Genomic DNA, 27521 nt, shown 5'->3' with positions numbered 1-27521 from the left:
ATTACCTGACACCTTTGGGTCTCAATGACAGCATTACCTCTTATAACCTATATATATATATATATATATATATATACATACACATAATGGAAAAATTCAATTGTCACTGAGGGTGCCAGGTAGCACCTATATTGCTAGAAATAAGAGACAGCAGTTTGCCTCTACCAAATCTACCAAATCTACTCACAAGGCTTTGGTCAGCCTGAAGTTATAGTAGAAGACACTTGCCCAAAGTACCATACACTGAGACTCAACTTGGAACTATGTTGTTCAGAAGCAAGTTTTGACCACACACCCACAAAGAAAGTTAAAAATCAAAAACAAAAGTAAGTGAAATACCACTGCTGTTATACGACTCAGCTGTAGAGCTTAGTTATATAATAGCATTCTCTCAATCAATCAGTGTAGTGTCACATAGCTATCTTGACTCCACACAACTGTCCATGTATTGAAATATATATGGATTACAGCATTCTGAATCTGTACATAATTTATTACAGTATCTGAATATGATATAATTTATCTGTGCTTTATCTATGAATGCCAATGAACAAGGAATTATGATACATATTTTATATAAAACTAATTAAATACAAAAGATTTCACTGTGTAATTGAGACAAGATCCTAGTAATGGTTGAGTTTTCTGGCAAGATAGGGATAGCAACAGCCATAAATTTCTTTGACATTTCCATTGAAACTGAGCCAAAAATCTAATTTGATATTAGAAATGTTTGTTTAACAAAAATTTTGCAAATTTAGAGTAATATTACATTGTTTCTGCAAGAAGCTTTATAATGTCTTGAGAAAAATTCTAACAAGCATCATCTAAGGATAATTTTAGAAAGTATCACAAACATAACGATATTTAAATTAAATTAAATGCAACATTTTAGAGATATAAACAAACATGTGGAATATATTTCGGCTTTCTCTGAAGGATCGTCAGAGCTTATAGCTCAAGGTAATGAGAAAAATCAAATTATCCCATCAGCTATGATGTTACTAAGGTCTAAAACACTTCTATTTGCATAGCAACATTTAGTGACATTCTGTTTAAAATTAATATTTGAAGAAATTTCCTCTAGGTTAGTTCTAGAAACTTTGAAAATGTTTTCAGATAAGTAAAGTTAAATTTATTATCAGTATCCTTTCTACTATAGGTACAAGGCCTGGAATTTGTGGGGAGGGTTCTTAATTTTTTGACCCTGAAAAGATGAAGGCAAAGTCAACCTTGTTCTAATTTGAAATCAGAACATAAGGGCAGGTGAAATATCACTAAGCATTTTGCTCAACATGCTATCTGACAGTTTACAATTTGAGTGAGAGTTCACACAAAAGCCAGCAGAGAAGTAGTGGAGGTGAGGGGAGAGAAGAGATAAAAAGTATACTTTAGTACCACAAATTATGCGAACACATGGATGATGCAGTCTTCCTGATACATAACCTCCAACTAGGGCCATTCAAGGAATCCCACAGATCCAGTACTGCTCTGACTACCAAGGGCTCAAACTCTTGTTCAACTGTTGTCTTCCAATCTACAGGCACATGATTAGAGTGGATCCATTCACTCTAAGTAGTTTTGCCATAATCACCCACCTTTTGACAAACTTACTAGAAGAGAGCACTTCCTGCCTCACCCTCACTTTCCTTTCCAGGTGGAACTTAAACAACTTGATCTGTGCTTGACCAAAGAGAGCAGTGTCTGTCCTCATGCAACTATGAGAAATATTGCCTAACTTGTGTTGTTAAAGGTAGGTGTTTGGTCAATCCTCATGATGTTCTCAGCTCATAGCCAATAACATCCTATATGTAACAACAACTATTTGATCTAACTCCACCAGCCAGCAATGCGTGGACACTGCATGAACTTGTGCATAGCAATTTTCTTGCTTTGTATCCATCACAGACAGTTCCACATTGTAGTATTTGTCCCAAAACAGTAGTGCCCTTTGGTAGCACTTACCAGGCCAGGGATTTCTGGAAGTTATCTATTGTAGTCCCCAGCTTGCAGTTTTTCCAAAACATAACTGCTATTTGTCCCCATTGACACCTAAAGTTTCAATGGAAATATTTTCACTCTTACCCACCACTACTAGATCTCTATATATTGCTGATGTAGAACTTCAACCAAGCACGTTGCTCAACTGTTAGAAGGAAATGTGTGCTTGGTGACATTCCAGGAGCCAGGCATCCAGTTTTGGTCTTTTCTTGACCCAAGACTGTAGCTCCATCAAATCTGAGCCACAGAATAATAACAAGTCAGTTATATACAGTGCTCAGGTGCACTACAATTCATTTGAAAAGGCAAAAAAGGGGACAAAATCAGTAATAATCAAGTAAAGAGAGACAGTAATGATAACCAAAAGTGCATGCACAGTACACAAAATAAAACACAAAAAGACAGAAAAGGGAACAGCAATTCTACTAGAATTCTATTTGCTTCACAAATTGCATTATCATAAATCTATAATATGAAAAATAAAAGTGATGCTTTGCATCACCGGTCTAGAACCCCTATCTTGCCCAGGATATTAATCGTCTGGAAACCGTTCAGCTACGTGCAACCAAGAGAATACCCTCCATCAGGCATTTGCCATATTTTGAACGCCTTACTTCTGTGGGTATAGATACAATGAAACTCCAACGTCTGGCAGCTAACTTGGCAGACACCCATAAAATTATTAACCATCTTACAAACAATAACTCTGAGCACCTTTTCAAACTCCACCTGTCTAACACCCGTGGACATGTTTACAAAGTCAGAAAACAGCACAGCTCCCATGACTTTCAGAAACATTTTTTCACACTAAGAGTTGCTGAAGCATGGAACAAACTGCCGGCATCAGTAGTTAGTTGTCGGAGCACTGCATCCTTCAAAACTTCCATGCTTCCTGAGATTCGCCAACGCTACACCTGATTTTCTCCCCTTCATACACACGCAAGCATGTAACTAACTCATACACTGTTCGCTTTCCAGACATTTATACATTACTGCATATGCTTTATATGCACTTTTGACAAGTTGTGGTGTACTTGAGCACTGTATACAATAATTTCATTATTATTATTTTAATGAAGTAAAGAGAGAATGAAAATAAAAAATTACTTCTAATTTGAAGAACGTTTTTGTTTCAAGAGCTTTATAAAAATATTACCTTAAATGAGATCTTTGTAGTGAGTGTATGTCCGTGATATATAATTGGCATTCCATCATCTCCATCCCAACAGTCAAGTTCTACACATCGGCAACCCATTAGGAGTATCTGTGGAAAGAGAAAAGGATTATGTATACATAAAGAAGGGTTGGTCACTCAAAGCAGATAGGATCTGTGAAAAAGAGAAGCCCAGGAAGACATGGGACAAAGAAGTGAAGGCAGATCAAGGCAGATCTAAAAATGCTGAGTCTCAGAGGACAGAGATGATTGTTAATTTGCTGTGTACACAAGAAGACTTGTCCATCAGAGTGAAAATGAAGACCCGAAAACATTCTATGTAGACCTGTAATCCATTCTGCTCTGTCAAACATTCCCTTACACCTCATTCACCTAACACCCAGCCCCACCAATCACTCTTCTATCTATGCCACTACTTAGTGGCTGTAAGGGTTCAAGAGCTGAATTGTCACATATTACTCCCCCTACATCCTTTGTACTACTAGTTACTTTCTCTTCCCTTGGAATCGTCCATCCCTTTTTCTCATTGTCATCTCTTCCCACATGACTAGGATGGTCTGAAAAGTTCATAGGTTGACTATGGAGGAGTGATGTGAGAGCTGTGAGATCTTGCATGCATTAATTTCAACTTTTCTTAATAACTGCATTGTTTTTTTTTCCCAGGTAAACCGACATCTGACTGTTTGAAGAAGACTTGAAAAGTAACTAGACGTGACTTCACTTGAAAATCAACAAAATTTGGCACCATGGTGTTATCAAGTACCTGCAGAAAGAGGGTTTAGCTCCCCAAGGATGTTCATATTGACATGGTTATTACATTATGGGATGACACTTCAGCTTTATCATCATCATCATCATCATCATCGTTTAACGTCCGCTTTCCATGCTAGCATGGGTTGGACGGTTCAACTGGGGTCTGGGGAGCCCGAAGGCTGCACCAGGCCAGTCAGATCTGGCAGTGTTTCTACAGCTGGATGCCCTTCCTAACGCCAACCACTCCTGTGAAAAAGTGGACAGCTGAATTTAGGAGGGGAAGGGGAAGATGGCCCAAGGTCTGGACATCCTTCAAAACTTCCTTGCTTCCTGATATTCACCAACACTACACCTGATTTTCTACCCTCCATACACACGCAAGCATGTATCTGACTCATGCACTGTTCACTTTCCAGACATTTGTACATTACTGCATATACTTTATACACACTTTTGACAAGTTGTGGTGCACCTGAGCACTGTATACAATAATTTCATTATTATTATTATTATCCTACAACTGCCACGACTGAGGAGAACATTGATTATGTTCACACATGGTGATGGATGACAGAATATTGAGTATAAGTCATAAATCAAATAGCCAATGCTATCAGCATATCCTGTGAAAGAGTTGAGAATATTCAACTGGATATTCTCACAATGAACCTGACATAATAAATGTTTCTTCTCAGATCTGATCAAAAGTGCACAAAGTTGAATGCACCATAGGAAGATCTAACATTGCTTGGAGCAGATCCAGCTGGTGTCCTTCAACATTTTCTAACTTAGGACGAATGTTTGATTCATTACTTTGAGTCAGAGATAAAAAGACAATCTATGCAGTGAAAATGCCCCTCCTCACCTGCTACAAAGAAGGCCAAGGTTGTTTCATCTGCAGAGAAGCTGATGGCATCAGTTTCTTTTTTGGGATGCAAAGGGCACTGTGGTTGTTGAATATCTTCAAATGGACCATACCATTAGTGGGGAGTACTATAGCAGCTTTCTGAGGCTATCAAGACCAGATGGCTAGGAAAACTGACAAAAAGGATCTTGTTTCATCAGGACAGTGCTCTGGCACGCAAATCATTGGTTTCAATGGCTGCTGTAAGTGATTTTGGCTGTGAACTGGTTGATCATCCTCCCTATTCTGAGCTATTACTGCCAACAGCTGTAGTAGCTCCCTGAACTTTTACTAACTCATTCTTACTCTGGCTACTATGATTTTAGAGCAGTTACCTCCCTTGCCAATTAAACTGCTTAAGTAACAAAAGCTATAATTTACTACTAGTGAGCTGCCTGGTCATATAAGAGATCCACTTCCTGGTGTGCTCATATGGACTGCTCCTGTATATCTACCACATATAAAGCTTACGTTTCCAAATAGTCTGCTAGTGATCTCACTATCTCTCTTATGTGATCATAGCTTACATTGAGTATTGTGTATGGAGTTTATACCTACTCCTTTTCTACATATCAAGCAAGGCCATTTCCCTGAAGGTGCTAGGGCTCTGTCTTCTTTGTAACTTACATAAACCTTCATTATTACCTTAAGGAATTTCAGTTCCCGGTTTAACTTCCATGCCTGCAAATTTTTCTCTAATCCCTCTATGGATTCAGCTATGAGAACTAGATCATCAACATATAGGAATTTCCATGGACAACCAGTCATAAACTTCTCTGTGATGGTTTGCAGGACCATAATAAACAGGTGGGTGCTGTACACATGCACACCCCAACTACTGACTTGGTCACCAAGGTAACGGAATCTATCAACTTCTTGTAGTTTTTTCCCCTGGAATGTGACAGAAGCTGTTCTCTGAACATTTTCAGTGTTTATTGCTCCTGAGCATTTGCCACACACAAAAACTATCTTCCCAGTTAGCCTTCCTTTGATATTGCTGCACCTCTTATGTGTCTTTAGCTTACACTGGGCACACCTTATGGAGTTTCTACCTACGCCTTTTCTACAGATCAAGCAGGGCCATCTACCTGAAGGTGTTTGTGATTTGTATATATATATATATATATATATATTATATATATATATATATATATATATATATATATATAGAGAGAGAGAGAGAGAGAGAGAGAGAGAGAGAAAGAGAGAGAGAGAGAGAGAATAGATAGATAACATGCAGTTTCTACCATTTGTCTCCTTCACACACTTTGCCATCATGGAAGATGATACTCTATATGAAGCTCTATATTCAGTAGTATCAGTTGTATATCTAACTGTATTGATCAAACAGGAACTACCACGACCTCCCCAACAGACATCAGTTTGTAAGTCTGTTTATTTTAGCAGGCTCTGTGCAACACTGAAGATAATGACTATACTGTGCTATGGGTTGTGGTGGTGAATTTGATGATGTTGATGACAGTAAAGGTCATAATAATGAAGATGAAGTAGTAAAAATTAATCATTAAATGCAATGAGAATATTTACCATATTTATTTGTGTATAATACATATATAATGTGCATCACAAATTATGGACTCAGAAATCCCATAAAAACTATACTTCATGAATAATGCACATTGACTTTTCTTTAGTATTATAGTAAGAAATATTTAGTCAGATTTATTATAATTGCTGTCTGAAATACATTTAAGACATTCATGTATCCAAAACAAAACAAAACAAAACAAAAAGAGATAATTCAAAAGTGACCTCAGAACTTTATTGGTGTCAGCTGTAAAAGTGCACCTGTTCTAAAGTCAACATTGCAAATATCATATGAATGTGCTTTTCATGGAAAATCAAATTCACTTTGATAACGTTGTTTACTTAAATAAGTTTTTATGCAATTTGATTATTCAGTTTATAAAGTGATGTACACATGGTTATGTTGTTCCAGGAGATCAAAGTATTTATTGTTTAAACATACATTTCTGATAACCTTTTTGACTTCATTTATTATGTGACTTTTTTGAAACAAAATACAATAGGTCTTCAGTTTTTGTTTGGCAGATCAGATATTCAGGAAGTGGCTAAAAGTACATTTACTTATTTACAAATTTAAGAATAAGTTGCATTCTAAATTTAGAAGGTTGTTATTTTTTAACACAGCATTTTACTAAATTGAAACACAGCATTTAAATCCATTTAATACCAACCTACTTGAAACTCTTGTTTGTCTGTGTTATGACATTGGTATACACATCTGATGTGAAATGGTATTACACAAATAAACAGTTGGTTGTGGTTATCTAACAATAACCTATTACAGAAATATATGTTGACCCAGAATGCACTCTGTACTACTCGAACATAGTTATGATTCTCAGTATTCACTGTTCAACTACCAACTGTTAAACCAACACAGTTGAACTAATACCATCAGCTACTCCCATGTTAGATCAATTAGTCCACCTTCAGTCATGTGGGGGTGTTTCGGATTCTCCCATAACATCTCCCCTTTTTATGAATTTAGCTCCAACCAGGGCTTAATATCTTTTGCATTTAGCGTCTATTTCAAGTACTTCTATTCCTTTTCTTTTTCTCATTCTTGAACATGTAGTTTCCACAATTTGCTTAGGTGCTGGTACATATGTAATCGCAAAACCTCTCATGTGTTGCTGGTGCCAACTTTCTCAACAAAAGTGGAGTTTTTTTCTTGACTTGCCAGTCACAGCATTCTTCTGTAAAAAATTTCCTCATAGGCACAGGAGTGGCTGTGTGGAAAGAAGCTTGCTTCCCAACCACATGGTTCTGGGTTCAGTCCCACTGCATGGCATGTTCGGCAATTGTCTTCTACTATAGCTTCGGGCTGACCAAAGCCTTGTGAGTGGATTTGGTAGACGAAAACTGAAAGAAGCCCATCATATATACATATATACATATATATATATATATATATATATATATATATATATATATATATATATATGTGTGTGTTTGTTGTTTGTGTCTGTGTCTGTTCCCCCACCATCGCTTGACAACCAATGTTGGTGTGTTTATGACTGATAGAATAAGTGCTAGGCTTCCAAAGAATAAGTCTTGGGGGGTCAATTTATTCGACTAAAGGTGGTGCTCCAGCATAGCCACAGTCAAATGACTGAAACAGGTAAAAGAATAAAAGAATACATTCGAAAGTAAACAAGGAAGGCAGTACACTCCTCTGGGTTAAATGCAAACTTTCCGATCGAGTTTGTGACAGTGTCAGGGGTAAATGAACCTTTTGCATTTTCTGTTGTCTTCCGTATCAGTTGTACTAACAGTCGCTGTTACTTCTGAAATTCCAACAACTGCTGTTGTTGTTGTTTCTGTAATTGAATTACTGAAGCTAGTAGAACTTCCACGTTGAAGCAAACATCAGTCCAGCACATGCTTTGAATAATCTCTTCACCAAAAGTCTAATATAAAATTCTTATTTGAGATTTATATAAATTTAAAACTTCCTATCGAAATTTCATGTTAATCTATATTCCAAACACAAGCTTAATAACAATAAAGTTATTTTACTAAATTCTTCAGGCAGTGTATTCTAACAGAAATATGGTAACAAAAGGGTTAAATTGATAAACAAGATAATTATTCAAACGCTCCATCCAGTGTTTCATATGTAATTTCACTGGACATAAATTGTGTAGACTGCTTATAGATAGTATCTATTTGTTATATAAATTTCTGCCTGGATAGAAACAAAATCAGTGTTTCAGTGTTATCTCTGTCCACTTCATATCAACAACTATGAGCAAAAATTTGTACTTAAACATTAATCTGTAGAATTTCTGTTCTGATATGGACAGCCAAGCATGTTTATTATTATCATAAGCATGATCCAAGCCAGTAACATAATATTTAGATAATTTATTTATACTTATAAAAACATAAGGAATGTTTACTATATTACTGTTATGGATAAATTGCATTGTGATTTTAATTCTGCTACACATTAGTTAGCTTCGGTAATAGATATAACTTACTTCTGCTCATACTGTCCTAATCATAACCGTGTCCTGATCATAGTCAGGGAATGAGGAGCATTGAGTTCTGGTATATAAAACATAAAGCCTAACATCTGGAATTTAAAACCAAGGTTATGAAATTATATATTATACATGAATTGATTAGGTAGTCAGAGGATACAAGGAAGTAAAACAAGAAAACCAAAGTTTGCTTACTTGACTATACAGTTCCACTGATGATTCTCCTTTGAGCTGATGACCAGTTAGGTATGTGTTATGTGAAGATGCTATGTAGTAATGAGACAATGGGTGATCCATATCCTGTGGAGTATTCAAGCGAAAACAGATCAGAATTAGTTTAAATGCTATATAAAATCAATTAAAGAAATTTTTCATGTGGATTAATTGGTAGGAACATGCACACATGCATACCATCATCATCATCATCATCATCATCATCATCATCATCATCATTATCATCATCATCATCCACTAAACCACCACCCACCACCATTACCATCCTCCTCCTCCTCCTCCTCTTCCTCCTTATCATCATCATCCTTTAATGTCTGGCTTCCATGCTGGCATAGGTTAGATGGTTTGATGGGAGCTGGCAAGCTAGAGGACTGCATCAAGCTCCACTGTCTACTTTGGTATGAATTTTACAGCTAGATGCCCCTTCTAACACCAACCACTTTACTGAGTGAACTGAGTATATTTAGTCCAGTGAAACTAAACATACCTAATTTAAACAAACTTATTTTGCACATATTTATGGGATTTAAAAATTGAAATATAGTTTATTATATTGAACGTTGATAAAGTTATAAGGGCCTGATGATTGGGGTGGCATCTTGAGATGGATTCCAGGGAAACACGGAGTGGTTTAGGAACCCGAGGATGTACCTCATGAAACACGTGTTGCCAAGGAATAAATAAAACAGTAGGTATTTAAAATAAAAATAAAAATTCTTTTTATTTGGTGAGAAGTAGGGGTATACTATCTCTAAATTAATATATATATATAAATATATTCATATTCGAGGCAATGGTGAAGGACCGAGATCTCTGGAGATGTGCTGTGACTACAAAGACCCGGGATGCTTCCGGCACCAGTTCCGCATAGCCCCTGCCCATTCAAGTACCTTGGATCCTGGAACATCTCGCTGTGCTTGAGGAGACCTGTTGAGTCAAGTGCATGTACAAGAACATCGAAACAAATATCAATGCAAATAGTAGTTGTGATACCTGTGCCGGTGGCACATAAAAAGCACTATCCGAACGTGGCCGTTGCCAGTGCTGCCTCGACTGGCTTCTGTGCCGGTGGCACATAAAAAGCACCATCTGAACATGGCCGATGCCAGCGCCGCCTTGTCTGGCTTCCGTGGCGGTGGCACGTTAAAAGCACCAACCGATCGTGGCCGATGCCAGACGCCCCCTGGCACCTGTGCAGGTGGCACATAAAAAGCACCCACTACACTCGTGGAATGGTTGGCGTTAGGAAGGGCATCCAGCTGTAGAAACACTGCCAGATCAGACTGGAGCCTGGTGCAGCCCTGGCTTCCCAGACCCCGGTCAAACCGTCCAACCTGTGCTAGCGCGGAAAACGGATGATGATGATGATGATGATAATGTGTGTGTTTCTGTGAGGGAGCTCATATTTCCTACCACTTCACATGTCTTCACTTGCTGGTTATGAACAATAATTTTGTTGATGGTGCCCCTTGCTTGCATTTCACTGTGAAAGCATGCCTGAACTTCTTGATGTGTTGCACAATCTTTGTAAACAAATGTTTCATTCATACAGCGTTGTTTGTTTCCAGTACTCTGGATAAGCATGTCCAGGCTTTTTGTTGTTCAGTAGATTGGAATATTAGTGCCTCACTTGGAGATAAGTAAAAGGAAGAGTAACAGCATTCAGCTGTAAAAACAAAAATCTCTGCTCCCAACATACTCTCGTCTGTCTCATGCAAGCATGAGGGAAGTAGTCATTAAAATAATGATGATATATATTGGATGAAGGCATGATCAGGTAGTTAAGAAGTTTGTTTCAAAATCATGAGGTCCTGGACTCAGTCTTACTCTTTTACTTGTTTCAGTCCTTTGACTGCGGCCAAGCTGGTGCACCGCTTTTAGTCAAGCAAATCGATGCCAGGACTTATTCTTTGTAAGCCTAGTACTTATTCTATCAGTCTCTTTTGCTGAACCACTATGTTATGGGGATATAAGCACACCAACATCGGTTGTCAAGCGATGGTTGGGGGACAAACAGAGACCCACAAACATATACACACACATACATATATATATATATATATACACACACACATATATATGACGGGCTTCTTTCAGTTTCCATCTACTAAATCCACTCACAAGGCTTTGGTCGGCTCGAGGCTATAGGAGAAGACACTTGCCCAAGGTGTCACACAGTGGGAATGAACCCAGAACCATGTGGTTGGTAAGCAAGCTACTTACCACACAGCCACATAGCCACTCCTGCTTATCTGACATGACTCTTTTAGCAGAATCTTGAATTGACCGAAGCACTTGAATGAAGTTTGTATGGAAGGAATGTTCATGAAATTGACTGTAATCTGTTACACTTTGTCATACTGATTCTGTTCCTTTTTGGATAGAAAAAGTTGAAGGCTGCTTATTCCAAAAAATAATTATTTCATGTTCTCTAGAAAGTAAGTTCTTATGCTGTCAATGCCATTCAATTCTTGCTAGTAAGAATAAAGTTTCTAGATTGGGTAGAGAAATTTGAAGGATTGTTTTGGTCTGATGATAGAATGCTTGTCACGTCTATAAGTGATTTAGGCAGAAATCTCATGGGCAACCTTCAACTTTTTTTATATCCAAAATGCTGTTATTTGTAGCTCTGTGGGCTTTGAGATTGAGTTGCAAAAAAGATGAATGCATGTGTGTGTGTGTGTATTGAGAAGCATTGAGAGAATTAAGTTGATGAAGAGTGAAATAATTATTCTTTGCTCATTATAATTACACACACACACACACACAACATTCTTACACTTAAAGACTAATCACAATTATATATATTTATAAATTACACACACACACACACACATAGATTTTTACACTTCAGACTAATTACAGTTAATCTCTAGAACTATTATCTATGATACAGAATAAACCAATTTTGTTTCCTAAACAGAATATGAAGACCTGTGCGGTATCAATAAAAAAGATAAGATTTTCTTAATTTCAAAACACAATAAAAAAAAAATTTTTTTTACATCTTACCTCTTTTCGGCACTTTAGTTTTTCATTTATGTATGCATAGTTCTCTTTATCCATCAGATACCGGGCAAAGCCTTCAAATGAAAGATATCCATGTTCTCGTGGAATTGGATTAGGTTCATGAAGCTTTTAATGAGAAATAAAGAGAAATTTATACAAAAGCTTTTTCTTCCTTAAAATAACCATTATTCATGATACATATTAGGTTCAGAAATCTTTGGCTTGCTTTGATGTTTTAATTCATATTTGTAATGTTTTTTTCTTAATTATTGTTTATTTAATCTTATACATATATATATATATATATATATATATATTGATAAAAATGCTAAGACAACAAAAGAAAGAAAGAGACCTTGATATTATGTAAATAGAAGAATTTATCTATAAATGTAATATGTGACAATTATTCGGTAGCCATGATAAAACTCTGAGTTACGGATGCCGAGGTGGATATCCACACTGCCATCTCTTCAGTTATCCAGCCAGAAAATTACAGACCTGATTAAGCACATGAGATGGAAAGCTTAGGCATTTTTCTGATGGCCAGATAACTGAAGAGATGGTGGCATAGATTTCCACCTCAGCATCTGAAACTCGGAGTTTTATCATAGCTACCGAATAATTGTCACATATTACATTTACAGATATATATATATATAGGATGCAATGGGTAAACTGTCACCATTTCTTATTTTTAATTTTGCGCATATGCATTGTTTGTTTTTGATTTTGTTGACTACACACTATAGTAGGGTCAGTTGGGCACCATCTGTGGGAAAAATAGAACCATAACGCAATTCAATCTGCCAGAAATTTCGAAACAACATGCTGTACTGCTTAGCATTCTTGCCAGAAGCTCCACTATGAACATTTCAGAGTGTTTGAGTGTCAAACTGAGGACGTGTACTGAGTGATAAAAATCAAACATCTAGTCAACATCATGGTGTTTGGAGTGATCACTAGCCATGGTGATTCTATGCCTCCATTCATCTTCCCACACAGCCTCAGACTCAACCTGGAGGCCTACATCAAGTGCCTGGAGTAGGTATTGCTGCCCTGGGTCAGGAGGGTGGCTGCTAGAAGACCCTGTGTCTGTCAACAGGACTTTGCACCATTTCACATGTGTGTCTTTGTTAACAACATTAATGTTGTTGATTGGTCTTTGTCCTCTGTTAGGCTTGTTCACCATGATTGCAATATTCTGCAAAACCTACTCTGCATTGAGCAACAATAGTAGATACAGACAGAATGTATCCTTAAATTTCTTCTTTAGCATTGTGCTCTGGCCATGAGATGTTTTGAGCCCACATGAAAAGCTTAGTATGTGCACTATTAAGATGATCTTGAAAACTTTTCTTCATAGTCAATGTTTCACCTCCATGGAGATGAATGCTCTTTACACATGCCCTGAAGAAGGCCATGATGCAGAGGGGCTGACACGGGGCTGCCAGTGAGGGAAGAGCACTGGTGGACCTGGTCAGCTCCACACATGATGACATCTCTGGGACCACTAATCTGGGATGACCCCAGCCTCATCATGCAAGAGCATGAAGCAAACCAAGTGAAGTAAATGTCAGACTTGTTGACTTTTAAATACTTGATTACCTTGAAAATCTTTATTGCAAGCACTTCAGGCTTGTCCCTTTGATCCAAGGTACCTGAAGTTGCTGACTATTTTGAGTTACATGCCAAGACATTGAATAAAACTGAAATGTGTCTGAAATTGTCACCACATTTACCATAATATAAATTACTCACTACATATTTTTTTCTAAATTTTTTATCAATTTAAATTACAGAGTTCTTTACCTTGCTTTCCTTGACAAGAAATAACATTAACAAAAAAGTTAATGACTTTTCTTAGAGGGTAATTTTTTTCAATTGATTAAAATCATTTTTGTCTAACTACACTAAACATGTTACTTTAGACTTAACTACAACTGTGTTGCAGGGTATTTCTCTAAAGTTTTAAAATAAAACAACTGCGATCCCACATCTAAAACAACACTGCAGCCCATCTAGTTTTTTCTGTTCCTCTCTCTCTCTTTCTCGATCTTTAATTTATGACAATTAGAATAAAAATGTCAGTAGATTTACAGACCTGAATCAGCTGATAAATTCTTTCATTATCCACACTTTCTTCTTGATAGTCCTCCAGGAAATGTTGAAACTGCTGCATTCCCATGAACCTGTTCTGAGTTGTATCAACTCCTGCACAATTATGCACAATACTAGCTGCTGCAATTGCATCACAAATTTTCCGCCGCTGTTGTTGTTCTAAGCCAAGATCAAATGTATTCACCCTCGTTACAAGACCTGTCAAGAAAAGTACAAAGTAGCTCTGGTTATTCATAGGTAATATTTAAAAAGTGGTGGTAATTGGTAATTTTTGGTTTAGAATTTTCGCAGAAATCAATAATTATCCATCAAAGGAAATCAGAATATTCTTTTATTCTTTTATTAGTTTGCCATTGGACTGTGGACATGCTAGAACACTGTCTTTAAGGGTTTTAGTCAATCATATCCACACCAAAACTTACTTCAGTCTGGTACATAGTTTATTGATCTCTGTTTTTTCAACGTCTAAGTTACTTTTTTTTTTACATTAAAAGGAAGCAACTTGACATATTAGTTGCACATTGGTATACACAATTAATGGAAATTGTAGTTGTGATACCTGTGTCAGTGGCACGTAAAAAGCACCAACCGATCGTGGTCACTGCCAGCCTCCCCTGGCACCTGTGCCAGTGGCATGTAAAAAGCACCCACTACACTCACGGAGTGGTTGGTGTTAGGTAGGGCATCCAGCTGTAGAAACACTGACAAACCAAACTGGAGCCTGATGCAGCCTCCTGGCTTCCCAGACCCCAGTCGAACTGTCCAACACATGCTAGCACGGAAAACGGACGTTGAACGATGATGATGATGATGATGACACTTTCACACACACACACATGCACACACACACTTACACGCACATGCTGCACACACACAAACACACTCACATGTTCATGCAAATTGATATTCGAAAAATGTGGACTCTCTGATATAAGACTTAACTCTTTTACTTCTGGATTTTAAAAATCCCTAAAGTGAGATTTTGTCTTGTTATTGCAAAGACAATCTGAATTACTCAAAGATTTTCCACTCATTTATTACACATGTGAGACTTTATATATATATATTAATCCTTTTTTAAAGTAAATGTAGGCTTAAGCGAGTTACATAGGTCAATATATAAAGTATATTAAATACATGAAATACAACAAATGTATATATGTTTACATAGAAAGAGGTCCGCCTTACACAAAATACAAATGATATAGAAGATTAAAGGGGTTGAAGAAATGTATTACAAATCCAACAGCTGTTTCTGGGGCTCGGTGGCCCAAAATAATGTTTGTAGATAGATTCCATTGTTTGATGAGATGAGCCTCCCTCTACCGGAAAAATATCTTACATTTGAGGTGTTAAAGGAAAGAAGTTCAAAGTTTAATAATTTTTATACTCATTTTTATACTGGTTTGGCCTACACAATGCCAAGTTATATGTGTGTTAGCACATTTCAGGAGTGTGTAGCTTTCTGAGTATATGAGTAGAGGTATGGGTCTATATGTGAATATTTATGTTTGTGCTTTTCATGTCATCTCAATCGTCATGTTTAGTGTGTGGGATTGGGTGAGTCTCCAGCGTGTTTGCCACCAAAATCACCATCTGTATATCATACTAAATTTATACATACTGTTAAAAGGCACGATGCTGTGGAATTGTCTGAGAGAGAATATCTTCATAGATAGCTGTAGCCCTCCTATCCTCGATGTGCTTCAACCAACCATAATCCTTCTGTTGCATTGTATGGATCTTCATCCAACTGCCTCCATATTAATCACATGCTTGTGCTAAAACAGTCTTCTCTCTCACACACTACTCTGGATTCTTCTTATTTCCAGTTTTTCTCTTGGCTTTTAGTGGTTCATTGTTCATGCACACAAAATTACATATCTGATAGGGTATGCTCACCGCTTGTATTATTTTTCCAAATTTTTGTAGGTCCTCCTTCGTTCAACTCTCACATCTTATAACATGCAGCATTACCCTTTGCACACAAGCTTTATACCATATGCCGTGTGTGTGCATGTGTGTGTGTGTGCATATGTATGTGTGTACATGTGTGTGTGCTTTTTGTGTGTGTGTGTGTGTGTGTGTGTGTGAGAGAGAGACAGAGTTCTTCATAGTTTACTTCTACCAAATATACTCAGAAAGCAACCCAAAACCACAATGAAAGACACTGAATGTACCATACAATCGGGTCAAATCTGAAACCTCGTGGTTGTGAAACAAACTTTTTTATACAGTTTTTCTCTGCACCTAAACCTAAATAAATAAGGAAAAAAAACACTCACATGCAAGAACATTTTCTTACTGCATCACTATTTCTGCATTCAGTAATTGTCTTTGCAATTTTATGAATAATAAATATTTTTAGAACGGAGGTTAGTTATACAGTTTTCTGAAGGCTAGTCTCAAGAAGACCCATACTCTACAGCAGAGGTTTTTGGGGTCACTCACCCAGATAAAAAGGATTGGTTTGCAAGAATCCTGTGTCATATAAAAAGCACTAATGCTGGTGCTACATAAAAGTGTTCATGTGGTGGCACATAAAAGCTCCCAGTACACTCTGTAAAGTGATTGACATTAGGAAGGGCATCAAGCTATAGAAACCATGCCAAATTAGACTGGAACCTGGGGCAGCTCCCCAGCTTGCCAGCTCCGGTCAAACCACCCAAACCCATACCAGCATGGACAACAGATGTTATATGATGACGATGGTTTAATACTGTTGGAAATTTACACACGACAACCATACCATTTTGAGTTTTGGTAAATTAAAGATAAATAACAGCAGACTACATCAAATCTGAGAAGCAATGCTAATGCTATTCGGTGTGCCAAATTAAAAACTTATATCCATTTCTCCTATCATCAGCTTTTTGCAGCTATTAATAAAACAATTTTTTTGAAATATTTTTGAAATATTTTCTCATTACTGATATTCTCTTTGGACATTTACCATTTTAACTGATAACATGTAATAAAAGCTATTAAATCTATATTTTCTGAACTTAAATACCACACATAGTATCATCTGCAAAAAGTTTATGTGTATATTTATTTCACAGGCATTTTAGACATATATCATAAATTTACATTACAGTTTTTAATAATGGCTTCAAGAGGTCACATCAATAAGCAAGATATATTTTGCTATATAATGTACTGAGTACTGAATTTGTTGCTGAAAATTATAACCAAAATATAAAGAGTTTATCATACCTACTTCAGAATAAAATTAGGAGATTGTGGTAAAAGTTTGGCTTCTAGGATTGACATACATATGGAATTGGAGCCATGGTAGAAAACATGGCCCTAGAAATTATACTGATCAATAGCTCTGTTCATGCATTATTCTTTTATTTCTTTCAGTCATCTGACTATGGCCATGCTGGAGCACCGCCTTTAGTCAAGCAAATCGACCCCAGGACTTATTCTTTGGAAGCCAAGTACTTATTCTACCAGTCTCTCTTGCCGAACCGCTAAGTGATGGGACGTAAACACACCACCATCAGTTGTCAAGCGATGTTGGGGGGACAAACACAGACACACAAACATACACACACACACACACACACATACGACGGGCTTCTTTCAGTTTTCATCTACCAAATCCACTCACAAGGCTTTGGTCGGCCTGAGACTATAGTAGAAGACACTTGCCCAAGGTGCCACACAGTGGGACTGAACCCAGAACCATGTGGTTGGTAAGCAAGCTACTTAACACACAGCCAAATACCTGGAACAAAGAAATTTTTCAATACCCAAATCTTCATCAGCTATCAAACGCATACCCCATAGCTACCTCAGTTACCTGACAGTTCCAATCAGTAAATCAGTATAATACACATTCTCATTCAAATTCAGATAATAACATTATTTAAGTAACCAGAAGAAGATTACCAAAGCATAAGCCTTTAATATAAACTGAACTAAACGAATTAGTTTGGGATGTGAATCTGTTCTTAGAATCTGTAGATGTTTTGGGGTGTATACGAGTACTGCAGAAAAAACAATTTATTATTGTTTGCGTGGTTAGAAGTGCAAGAAATATTTTGTGCAATCTTTTTTTCTTTTTTTACAGTGGAATATGATCTAGATTTGTATGAGGACAGTTCAGGATTGATGTGCTATCTAAGAATCGAATAGCAAACTAATGTCTGGAGGTTATTTATTGATTCTTTGAAGACTTAAATGATTGCTATTTCACAATGGTAATGTATATGGATCAATATTGGTATCTCATTCTGTTCATTTAAAAGAGACGTACAAAAATCAAAATTGCTTCTAACACAAAAACATCAAATATTATAAATGTAGATGGATATTGAATAGAAAAGGGTCTCAAAGTACTGTGGGTGTTACTTGACCAGTAATCAGGGTACACTAAACTGCTGTATTTCATATGTGAATTGAACAGTTGAGTTGCAACCAGTATTGGCAGAAAGAAAATTGGGTTCTTAGAATTTTATCTTATCATATAAATTGTTCTTTGATCATTTTATATGACCAGCTAGTTGTACTATATAAAACTTTATACTCTCCTAACATATCAAACTAGGCATGATGAAGCAATGTGACAAAAAATTGAATACAGATTGCAACTTCTTCAATTGGTAGTTATGTATAGTTAGCATCAGAGTCTCTAAGGTTGGGTATGTGTATTCTTTCTAAAATTAGAACAAATTTTGTTTCTTTCCAATCATTCCCCCTTTCTTTCCCACTTAGAAAAAATATTTCATGAAAGTTGTTCCATAGGTACAGAACCAGTTATTCTGTATTTTCAATACGAGGAGGACATTAAATGATGATGATTATTTATAGCCTTAAATCCATTTCATAAAATTATGAGGTAGATATCATAATATTCCTGGACTAGTTTTGTAGTGCACCAACAGATGGCAGCACACATTTGTAGTTTCTCAACCTGATAGAAATAGCAACCAAATCTCTCTCAAATTACACCTTAAATTCTTAAAAACGGGAAGAACACATTAAGTAATGTAGTCCTAGACATCCTCACAAAATGACAGGATAGTCATAGTAAGAATGCTCTTGATCAAAAGGTTGACATGAAACTAGACAGTAACTACAATTAGGTTTATAAGATGGTTGACTGATAAAGGTTCCTTGGCAATTAATCTCTAAGAGAGACAAAAGAAAAATACATAGTGGAGGAGGGGACATGGTACATGACTAATATGTATCTTATTTGACCCAAACCGAATGGCAGGCCTACCACAAGGTCCAGTCCTTGTTGCTGTGTGGTTACCTGTGTGTCTCGATGACCCTTGTGAGTTATGCCAGTGTAGTGTAATCTCTTAGTTGGGACTCCTATGCTGGGAAGGTCTAAGGATTGAAACCAGACTTATATGGACCATCTCATCCTGGAGGAAAAAATCTGTTTCCATAGGACCAACACTTGTATCTAGAAAATGCAAAGTTACTGAAGTCTTGATGACAATTCAAAACCAACAAGACCTGGAAGAGGAGGGTCTTCCCTCAAGGAAACATATGACATCATCATCATCTAATGTCTGTTTTCCATGCTGGCATTGGTTGGATGGTTTGACTGAAGACTGGTAAGCTGGGGAGCTGCACCAGATTTCACTTTGATTTGACATGGTTTCTTCAACTGGTTGCCCTTCCTAATGCCAACCACACCAAGAGTGTAGTGGATGCTTTTTACATGTCACTGGCATGATGCAGCAAAATCTGAAAGGAGACCAACACCCTGCATTACACATTTGGCTCTGATCTGGAACCCACAAGGGAGGCTGAAGAAAGGTCACCAAAAACTAGCTGAAGATGGTATACTGAGGTAGGGCTGAAAAAGCAGGGATCCGATTGGAGAGAAACAGAAAAGACAACTGAGAGTTGAGAACGGGAGAAAAGTCATCAATAGCATAAGTGCCATGGGGAGTGAAGGGCTTAAGTAAGTAAAGTAAGGGATCAGTAGGCAGTCAGTCCTCAATAGGATTTATACTCAAGATGATAAAAGTGAACTGTTGAATCCTAACCCAGACACAAGGGTTTAACCCTTTGGTATTCAAACAAGCCACATCTGGCCAAAATATTCAACATAATCTATGTTCAAACTAGCCAGATCCAGCCTCTCACACCTACCTTAAAATAAGCAATTACATTATGAAAATCTCAAAGCTGTAAGATACATGATTAATTTAAAACAATATGACTAAATAGGCATAACATGTGACAGAATAATCTGAATGCTAAAAGGTTGAATATGATGATTTGAAGTTTGTGGGTGGGTAGTAAGTGGGTAGAATATAGCTGGTTAAATTGGTTCCAGTGCTTGAGTGATACTGGAAGGATAAATGGGTAAGTCAACCTTGGTGAGATTTGAACTCAGTATATAAAGGCACACAACTGAATATCACAAAATATTTTGTTTGCCATTGTAACAATTCTGCTTATCTGTTCTCTTCGGTTGTGTGCACCAGGTGCTGAAGAATCACAGCAGGCAGCAAGATTAAGAGTCACTGCAGGGGACATGATGAAGGACTGGTGAGATTTTGTAAGACTTGACCAACCCATCCCAGCATGGAGAATTAGTGCTTTATGATGATGTAAATCATTTGGTCCAGTAATTTACTATTTTTGCCATTCTATTATGTTTATATTATAAACAAGAAAAGATATTTTCAACACAAATTAATTATCTGGTTTTCTGTTTACTCTTTACTTGTTTACTCTTTTACTTGTTTCAGTCATGTGACTGTGGCTATGCTAGGGCACCGCTTTTAGTCTTATTCTTTGTAAGCCTAGTACTTATTCTATCGGTCTCTTTTGCCGAACCACTAACTTATGGGGACGTAGACACACCAGCATGGGTTGTCAAGTGATATTCGGGGGACAAACACAGACATACAAACACAGACACGCATATATCATATATATATATATACATATATATATGACAGGCTTCTTTCAGTTTCCATTAACCAAATCCACTCACAAGGCTTTGGTCGGCCTGAAGCTATAGTAGAAGACACTTGCCCAAGGTGCCACACAGTGGGACTGAACCCGGAACCATGTGGTTCATAAGCAAGCTACTTACCACACAGCCACTCATATGCCTGTTTATGTAATATTTAAAACAAAAAATGTCTTGGCCTGAAGGTATTGTGCCTATAGTCTTTGTAGGTGTTTTTGAGACTGGTGAAAGTGAATTAACAGCTGTAGGGAAAACAAGGGCAAGAAGATAATCTAGCAGGTTAACACTCCAAAGTAAAAAAAACATGGGGAAAGGTGGTCAAAGTAAGCATAAGAAGATGTGATGCAGTATAAGGGATAAGAAGTAGAGAAATGAGTTAATTAAGAAAACCTGAATAATGTTAGTTACTCTGTGACACTAATTAGTCCTGTTTGGTTATACTAAGGATGAATAATTCATAGCATTGGTTTCATGCAGTGACCTGATATAGACCTAAATCAATTACTGATCATTTACCCATATGGTATACTTAGTTCAGTGACAGAAAGTCAATTTTGATCACATAGTTTGTCTTAACTAGTGATATAAAAATTTAATCTGTGCTTTACCAACTTAGAATACAAAATATCTCTTCTGCTTTGTTAAAGCCAATAACTGATAAGACAGCAATCAATTTATCACAGGAGTAAAGGCATTGAGAGTATCCCAGTTATAAAAAGAGGAAAGAAAAAAACCTACTTAACTAAATAAGAATAGAGGGGAACATAGCAACGTATGCATGATATTTCAGCAGCAACAAAAATTCAAAATGTATTTCTCTTATTTCTTAAAAGGCATAAACATTACAGCTACTGCTGAATATCACTATTTAATAGATTAACATTGGCAGCAGGGGTCTCTAGACTGTTATTTAGTTTTGTTTCTATACTTTGGGTTATAAATCTCTCTGGTCTTTCATCTGTTTGTGAAATCATAAAATAATTAATAGCAATGTTTTGTCATTATTCAACCAACCTTGTCATTCAGTTTACAATCAGCAATTACATTTCTTCCCATGACATCATTATTTGATAGATTAAAAACGAACAATTTTAGAGGGTAGAACACAGGTATACTGGACCTCAGTTAAGGTCACTATTTACCTGCTTCTGTGTGACCAAGCCAGAGCAAAGTTGATCGATAGCTCTGTTCATGTATTATTCTTTTATTCTTTTATTCTTTTATTTGTTTCAGTCATCTGACTGTGGCCATGGTGGAGCACTGCCTTTAGTCGATCAAATCGACCCTAGGACTTATTCTATTGGAATCTCTTGTCGAACCGCTAAGTGACAGGTACGTAAACACACCAGCATCAGTTGTCAAGCGATGTTGGGGGAACAAACACAGACACACAAACATATACATATATATATATATATATATATATATATATATATATATACACACACACACGATGGGCCTCTTTCAGTTTCCGTCTACCAAATCCACTCACAAGGCTTTGGTCGGCATGAGACTATAGTAGAAGACACTTGCCAAGGTGCCACACAGTGGGACTGAACCTGGAACCATGTGGTTGGTAAGCAAGCTACTGACCACACAGCCACTTCTTTTATAGAAATAAAATCATTAATTTTTATTTCTATAGGAAAATTTTGACTTTCATTTTACAGATTGGTATGTATGATTTGTGTGTAAGTTATAGTATGGTTCTAATGTCTTGTATATTAGTGAATAACATATTCAGAACAAATTTGTGCTGACTATATTAATGTTTTGACAATGTACAATCATTCTTTGTAGACCTAATACAAAAATTTGGTTTCTACACTCCCAAACAGCATTTGATCATTTTTCTAAGGTTGTTTACCATCAATAGAAGTAGTGATCCAGCTTTGGGTGTCAAAATCACAACTATATCCATTAGACAAAAGATGAAAATTCTCCTGTTGTGTTAAATTGGATTTCACTGTCCAGTTAAGTCCCTACTCATTATCAATTCCTTGTGCTTTGTTGTTTGTTTTTTATGTTGTTTTAATGTTTTTACATAGATAATGAGGTTGTTAGGTCATTTTGGAACCTTGGTGGTGTTTGCTGCAGGGTTAGATATAGTATGATTCTTGCAGCTTGTAAATAATTATAGTTTAGCATAGTCAAATTGCTACTATAAGGGAAACTGAAACAAGCACACACATGCACACATGTGCGCAGACACACACATACACACGTATGTATAAATAAATAGATAAGTAGATACATATACACCTGTGTATGTATATGTGTGTATATACACACACACACATATATCCCTCTCTCTCTTTCGGAGAGGCACTGAGCAGCTATACACACACATACACACACGGCAGTAACTTCCACCTACCGAATTCAATCACAAAGCTCCGGTCGGCTCGGGGCTATAGTGGAAGACACCTACCCAAAGTGTCACACAGTGGGACTGAACCCGAAACCATGTAGCTAGGAAGCAAGCTCCCTAACCACACAGCCATACACACACACACATATATATATGTATATATATATACAATACATATGCATAATACGTATATATGTATATTTACACACATGTGTAAAAGCAGATGTTAAACAATGATGATATATATGTATGTATTTATATATATATGTGTGTGTGTGTGTGTGTGTAAGTAAGTATGCATGGGTGTTTGCATATGAATTCAGGATTATATCCTTTTACGCATAATCATCTTTATATATATACATATATATATATGTGTGTGTGTGTGTGTGTGTGTGTGTGTGTGTGTGTGTATATGTGTGTGTATCTATTTGTTTTATTCTTTTATTTGTTTTAGTTGACCAAATTGACCCCAGGACTTATTCTTTGTAAGCCTAGTACTTATTCCATCGGTCACTTTTGCTGAACCGCTAGGTGACAGGAGCGTAACTTAGCATCGGTTGTCAAGCAATGTTGGGGGAAGAAACACAGACACACAAACTTACACACACACATACATATATATATATATATACATATATACGATAGGCTTCTTTCAGTTCCTGTCTACCAAATCCACTCACAAGGCTTTGGTCGGCCCAAGGCTATAGTAGAAGACACTTGCCCAAGGTGCTACGCAGTGGGACTGAACCCGGAAGCATGTGGTTGGTAAGCAAGCTACTTACCAAACAGCTACTACACACACACACACACACACACACACATACATACATACATACATGCATATATACATGCATGCATGCATACATACATACATACATACATACATACATACATACATACATACATACATACATACATACATACATACATGGATGCATGCATGCATATATACATACAGAACCTACAATAACCCATTTCCTGTCAGCTCTGATAGATATGTCAAACAGTTTAGTTTTATTTCCCTTGACACTGACAAAGCAGCTTTACAGAAATTGTATTATAAAATACAAGATTTAGTGACATGATGGATGAGTATCACAGATGCTGATTCATTAAAATGCAAGCACACCAACCAAAACTTTAACTGTGTTCCTAGCAAAAGCTGTTTTTCTTTTGCTTAGCTGTAAATTGGCACTATGGTGTGATACAGCTCACTGCTGTTTGAGGGTTTAGAGGAACATTTCTTGCACTACATAATGATGTACGATATATATATTTAGCTGATTTCCAAATTCAGCCCCTCATATGATATAACCTCTGAGTTGAAGACCTCTCTTCATTTATTGAGCTACGAGGGTGGGCTGAAAGGTTCCAAGGCTGACTAAGAAGGAGTTACCATACAGTAATTATACTTGGCATGTATTAAATTCAACCTTTCCTGATGCTAACTGCATGTTTTTTTTTCCAGATAAATCCACATTGGATAAAGAATTGAGGACTTGGAAAAGTGGTACTAGAGACATTTCGTGAAAATGGATAAAATTTGGCACCATAGTGTTATCAAATATCTGTAGAAAAAAAGGGGTTAGCCCCCAAGGACATTCATGCTGACATGTTTGCTACAACAACAACAACAACAACAGCAACAACAACAACAACAGCAATAATAATAACAACAACAACAACAACAACAGCAACAACAACAACAGCAACAACAACAACAACAGCAGCAGCAGCAGCAGTAACAACAACAACAACAACAGCAACAGCAACACCCACAACAACAACAACAACAACATTAATTCTCTGTGTCTCATGAAAATGGTTGTCTCAGTATAGGAAAAACTGTAGACTTCGAACTCTACAGGATTTGTATTTTTTCTTGAATCCTACTACATGAATCTTTCAAAAATATCCTACCTACAAAACAGTGAAGCAACACTCAAGCAGCTTGCTCTGCTATAAATAATAGCCAATTTGCAATTCGGTTAATATAGGGCGTTACGATTATCAGAAAATCAAAAAAAAAATGTGTGTAATAGGTGTAAAACAACTTCCTATGAACGAATATGAAAAAAAAAATTCGCGCACGCGAAAGGGGGGTGGGGGAGAGGCCTCGGAAAATTTATATCGGGAATTTCCGAAAGCGTCTGAACCGGGCACAAAAACAAAAACAAAAACAGCGTAATAGGTGTAAAACAACTTGCTCTAAACGACTATCATGAAAAAAATGTGCGCTCGCGAAAGGGGGGTGGGGGAGAGGCTTCGGAAATTTCACATCTTCAGTCCACGGCCTTTAAACTAAGAAAAAATAGTGTAATTGGTGTAAAACTACTTGTTCTAAACGAGTATCAAGAACACACACTCACACATGAATCATAAACTCCGTATTTTTGTACATATTTCGCAAAAAAAAAAAAATAATAAAGAGAAGAAATTCTGGAAAAAGTGAAGAAATGTTGGATCTCATTCCTTGGTTAAAGCTATTTTAAACATTAATTTTATGCTTTTCTTTGAAATAGTTCAGATATATGCAATTCTTCTCACTTATTAAGATGCATTTATCAGAAAAAAAGAGACAGAAAAAATTATTATTTTGTGTCAATCCTTCCCTAATTATCCTTTATTAATTAGTTTTGGCGTGTATTTTTTTCCCAAATTTATTTTTTCACCTTTACAACACTGTTTAGTAAAGCAATTAATTATCTTTATAATTTGCATATTTGACTTATTAATCAAAATTCTCTAGATGTAATATATACTAAGTATATATCCTTCATGCATCCTTCATTTATGTGTTCCGTTCTGTATTATGCATGCGTGACTGTTTGTATGTAAGTGTGTTTAACTGTGCACATGAATGTGAATATTAAAGAACATATTTATTTACTATGATTGTTATATTCAGAACAAATAAATCTTTTGGCTGTTATGTTATTGATGTTATTATTATTGCTAGTTAAAGGGTGGTGACTTGGCTGAATATTTTGAGTCTTGTAGTATGTAGTTGTGTTAGTCAATATTCTGAGTTCGAATCCAACTCATTTCTTTATCAACATTATCGATGGACCACTCAAAGAGGTATGTATACATTATCATTTTCGTAACATAATTTCTGTAGTATTTCAAGATGTTTCTGACACGTATTTTGATTCACATGGCGGAGATCCAACATTTCTTCACTTTTTCCAGAATTTCTTCTCTTTATTTATTTTTTTTGCGAAATATGATTTTATGATTCATGTGTGAGTGTGTGTTCTTGATACTCGTTTAGAACAAGTAGTTTTACACCAATTACACTATTTTTTCTTAGTTTAAAGGCCGTGGACTGAAGATGTGAAATTTCCGAAGCCTCTCCCCCACCCCCCTTTCGCGAGCGCGCATTTTTTTCATGATAGTCGTTTAGAGCAAGTTGTTTTACACCTATTACGCTGTTTTTGTTTTTGTTTTTGTGCCCGGTTCAGACGCTTTCGGAAATTCCCGATATAAATTTTCCGAGGCCTCTCTCCCACCCCTCTTTCACGAGAGCGCATTTTTTTTGTCATATTCGTTTAGAGCAAGTTGTTTTACACATATTACACTATTTTTTTTTTGTTTTGGTGCCCGGGTCAGCCCCTCAGACGCTTTCGGAACTTCCCGATGTGAATTTTCCGAGGCCCCTCCCCCACCCCCTTTCGCGTGCGCGAATTTTTTTTTTCATATTCGTTCATAGGAAGTTGTTTTACACCTATTACACACATTTTTTTTTTGATTTTCTGATAATCGTAACGCCCTATATTAACCTGCAATTCTATTATGTTACTGTAAAAAAAGTAATATCTCATTCAGTAAAGTAGCCTTAGCTATTGCTAAAATGACAGTGTAGTCTTAACTGGAATATTTTTAATTACAATTGAAACCTGAAGAGTTTATGTTGCTGTTATTGTGAAACCCTAAATCAAACCTGCTTTAGTAGAACTGCCATC

At 36.6% G+C, this 27521-nt stretch overlaps 1 protein-coding gene across 5 annotated transcripts in view; it reads right to left on the bottom strand.

Moving 5' to 3' along the window:
• LOC115224721 (1-phosphatidylinositol 4,5-bisphosphate phosphodiesterase epsilon-1) overlaps positions 1 to 27521 on the bottom strand; it is a 1072053-nt gene that overhangs the window by 151274 nt on the left and 893258 nt on the right. For all 5 annotated transcript variants that reach the window (XM_036513495.1, XM_036513498.1, XM_036513507.1 and 2 more), the window contains 4 exons: positions 14214 to 14428; positions 12113 to 12235; positions 9062 to 9166; positions 3158 to 3265 (listed from right to left, as the gene is read on the bottom strand). In XM_036513495.1, the coding sequence (XP_036369388.1) occupies positions 3158 to 3265; positions 9062 to 9166; positions 12113 to 12235; positions 14214 to 14428 (551 nt within the window). The remainder of the gene's footprint in view (positions 1 to 3157; positions 3266 to 9061; positions 9167 to 12112; positions 12236 to 14213; positions 14429 to 27521) is intronic.

This window comes from Octopus sinensis, linkage group LG2 (assembly GCF_006345805.1).
Source record: "Octopus sinensis linkage group LG2, ASM634580v1, whole genome shotgun sequence".
Taxonomy (NCBI): domain Eukaryota; kingdom Metazoa; phylum Mollusca; class Cephalopoda; order Octopoda; family Octopodidae; genus Octopus; species Octopus sinensis.
This window is presented reverse-complemented; position numbering and strand designations above follow the sequence as displayed.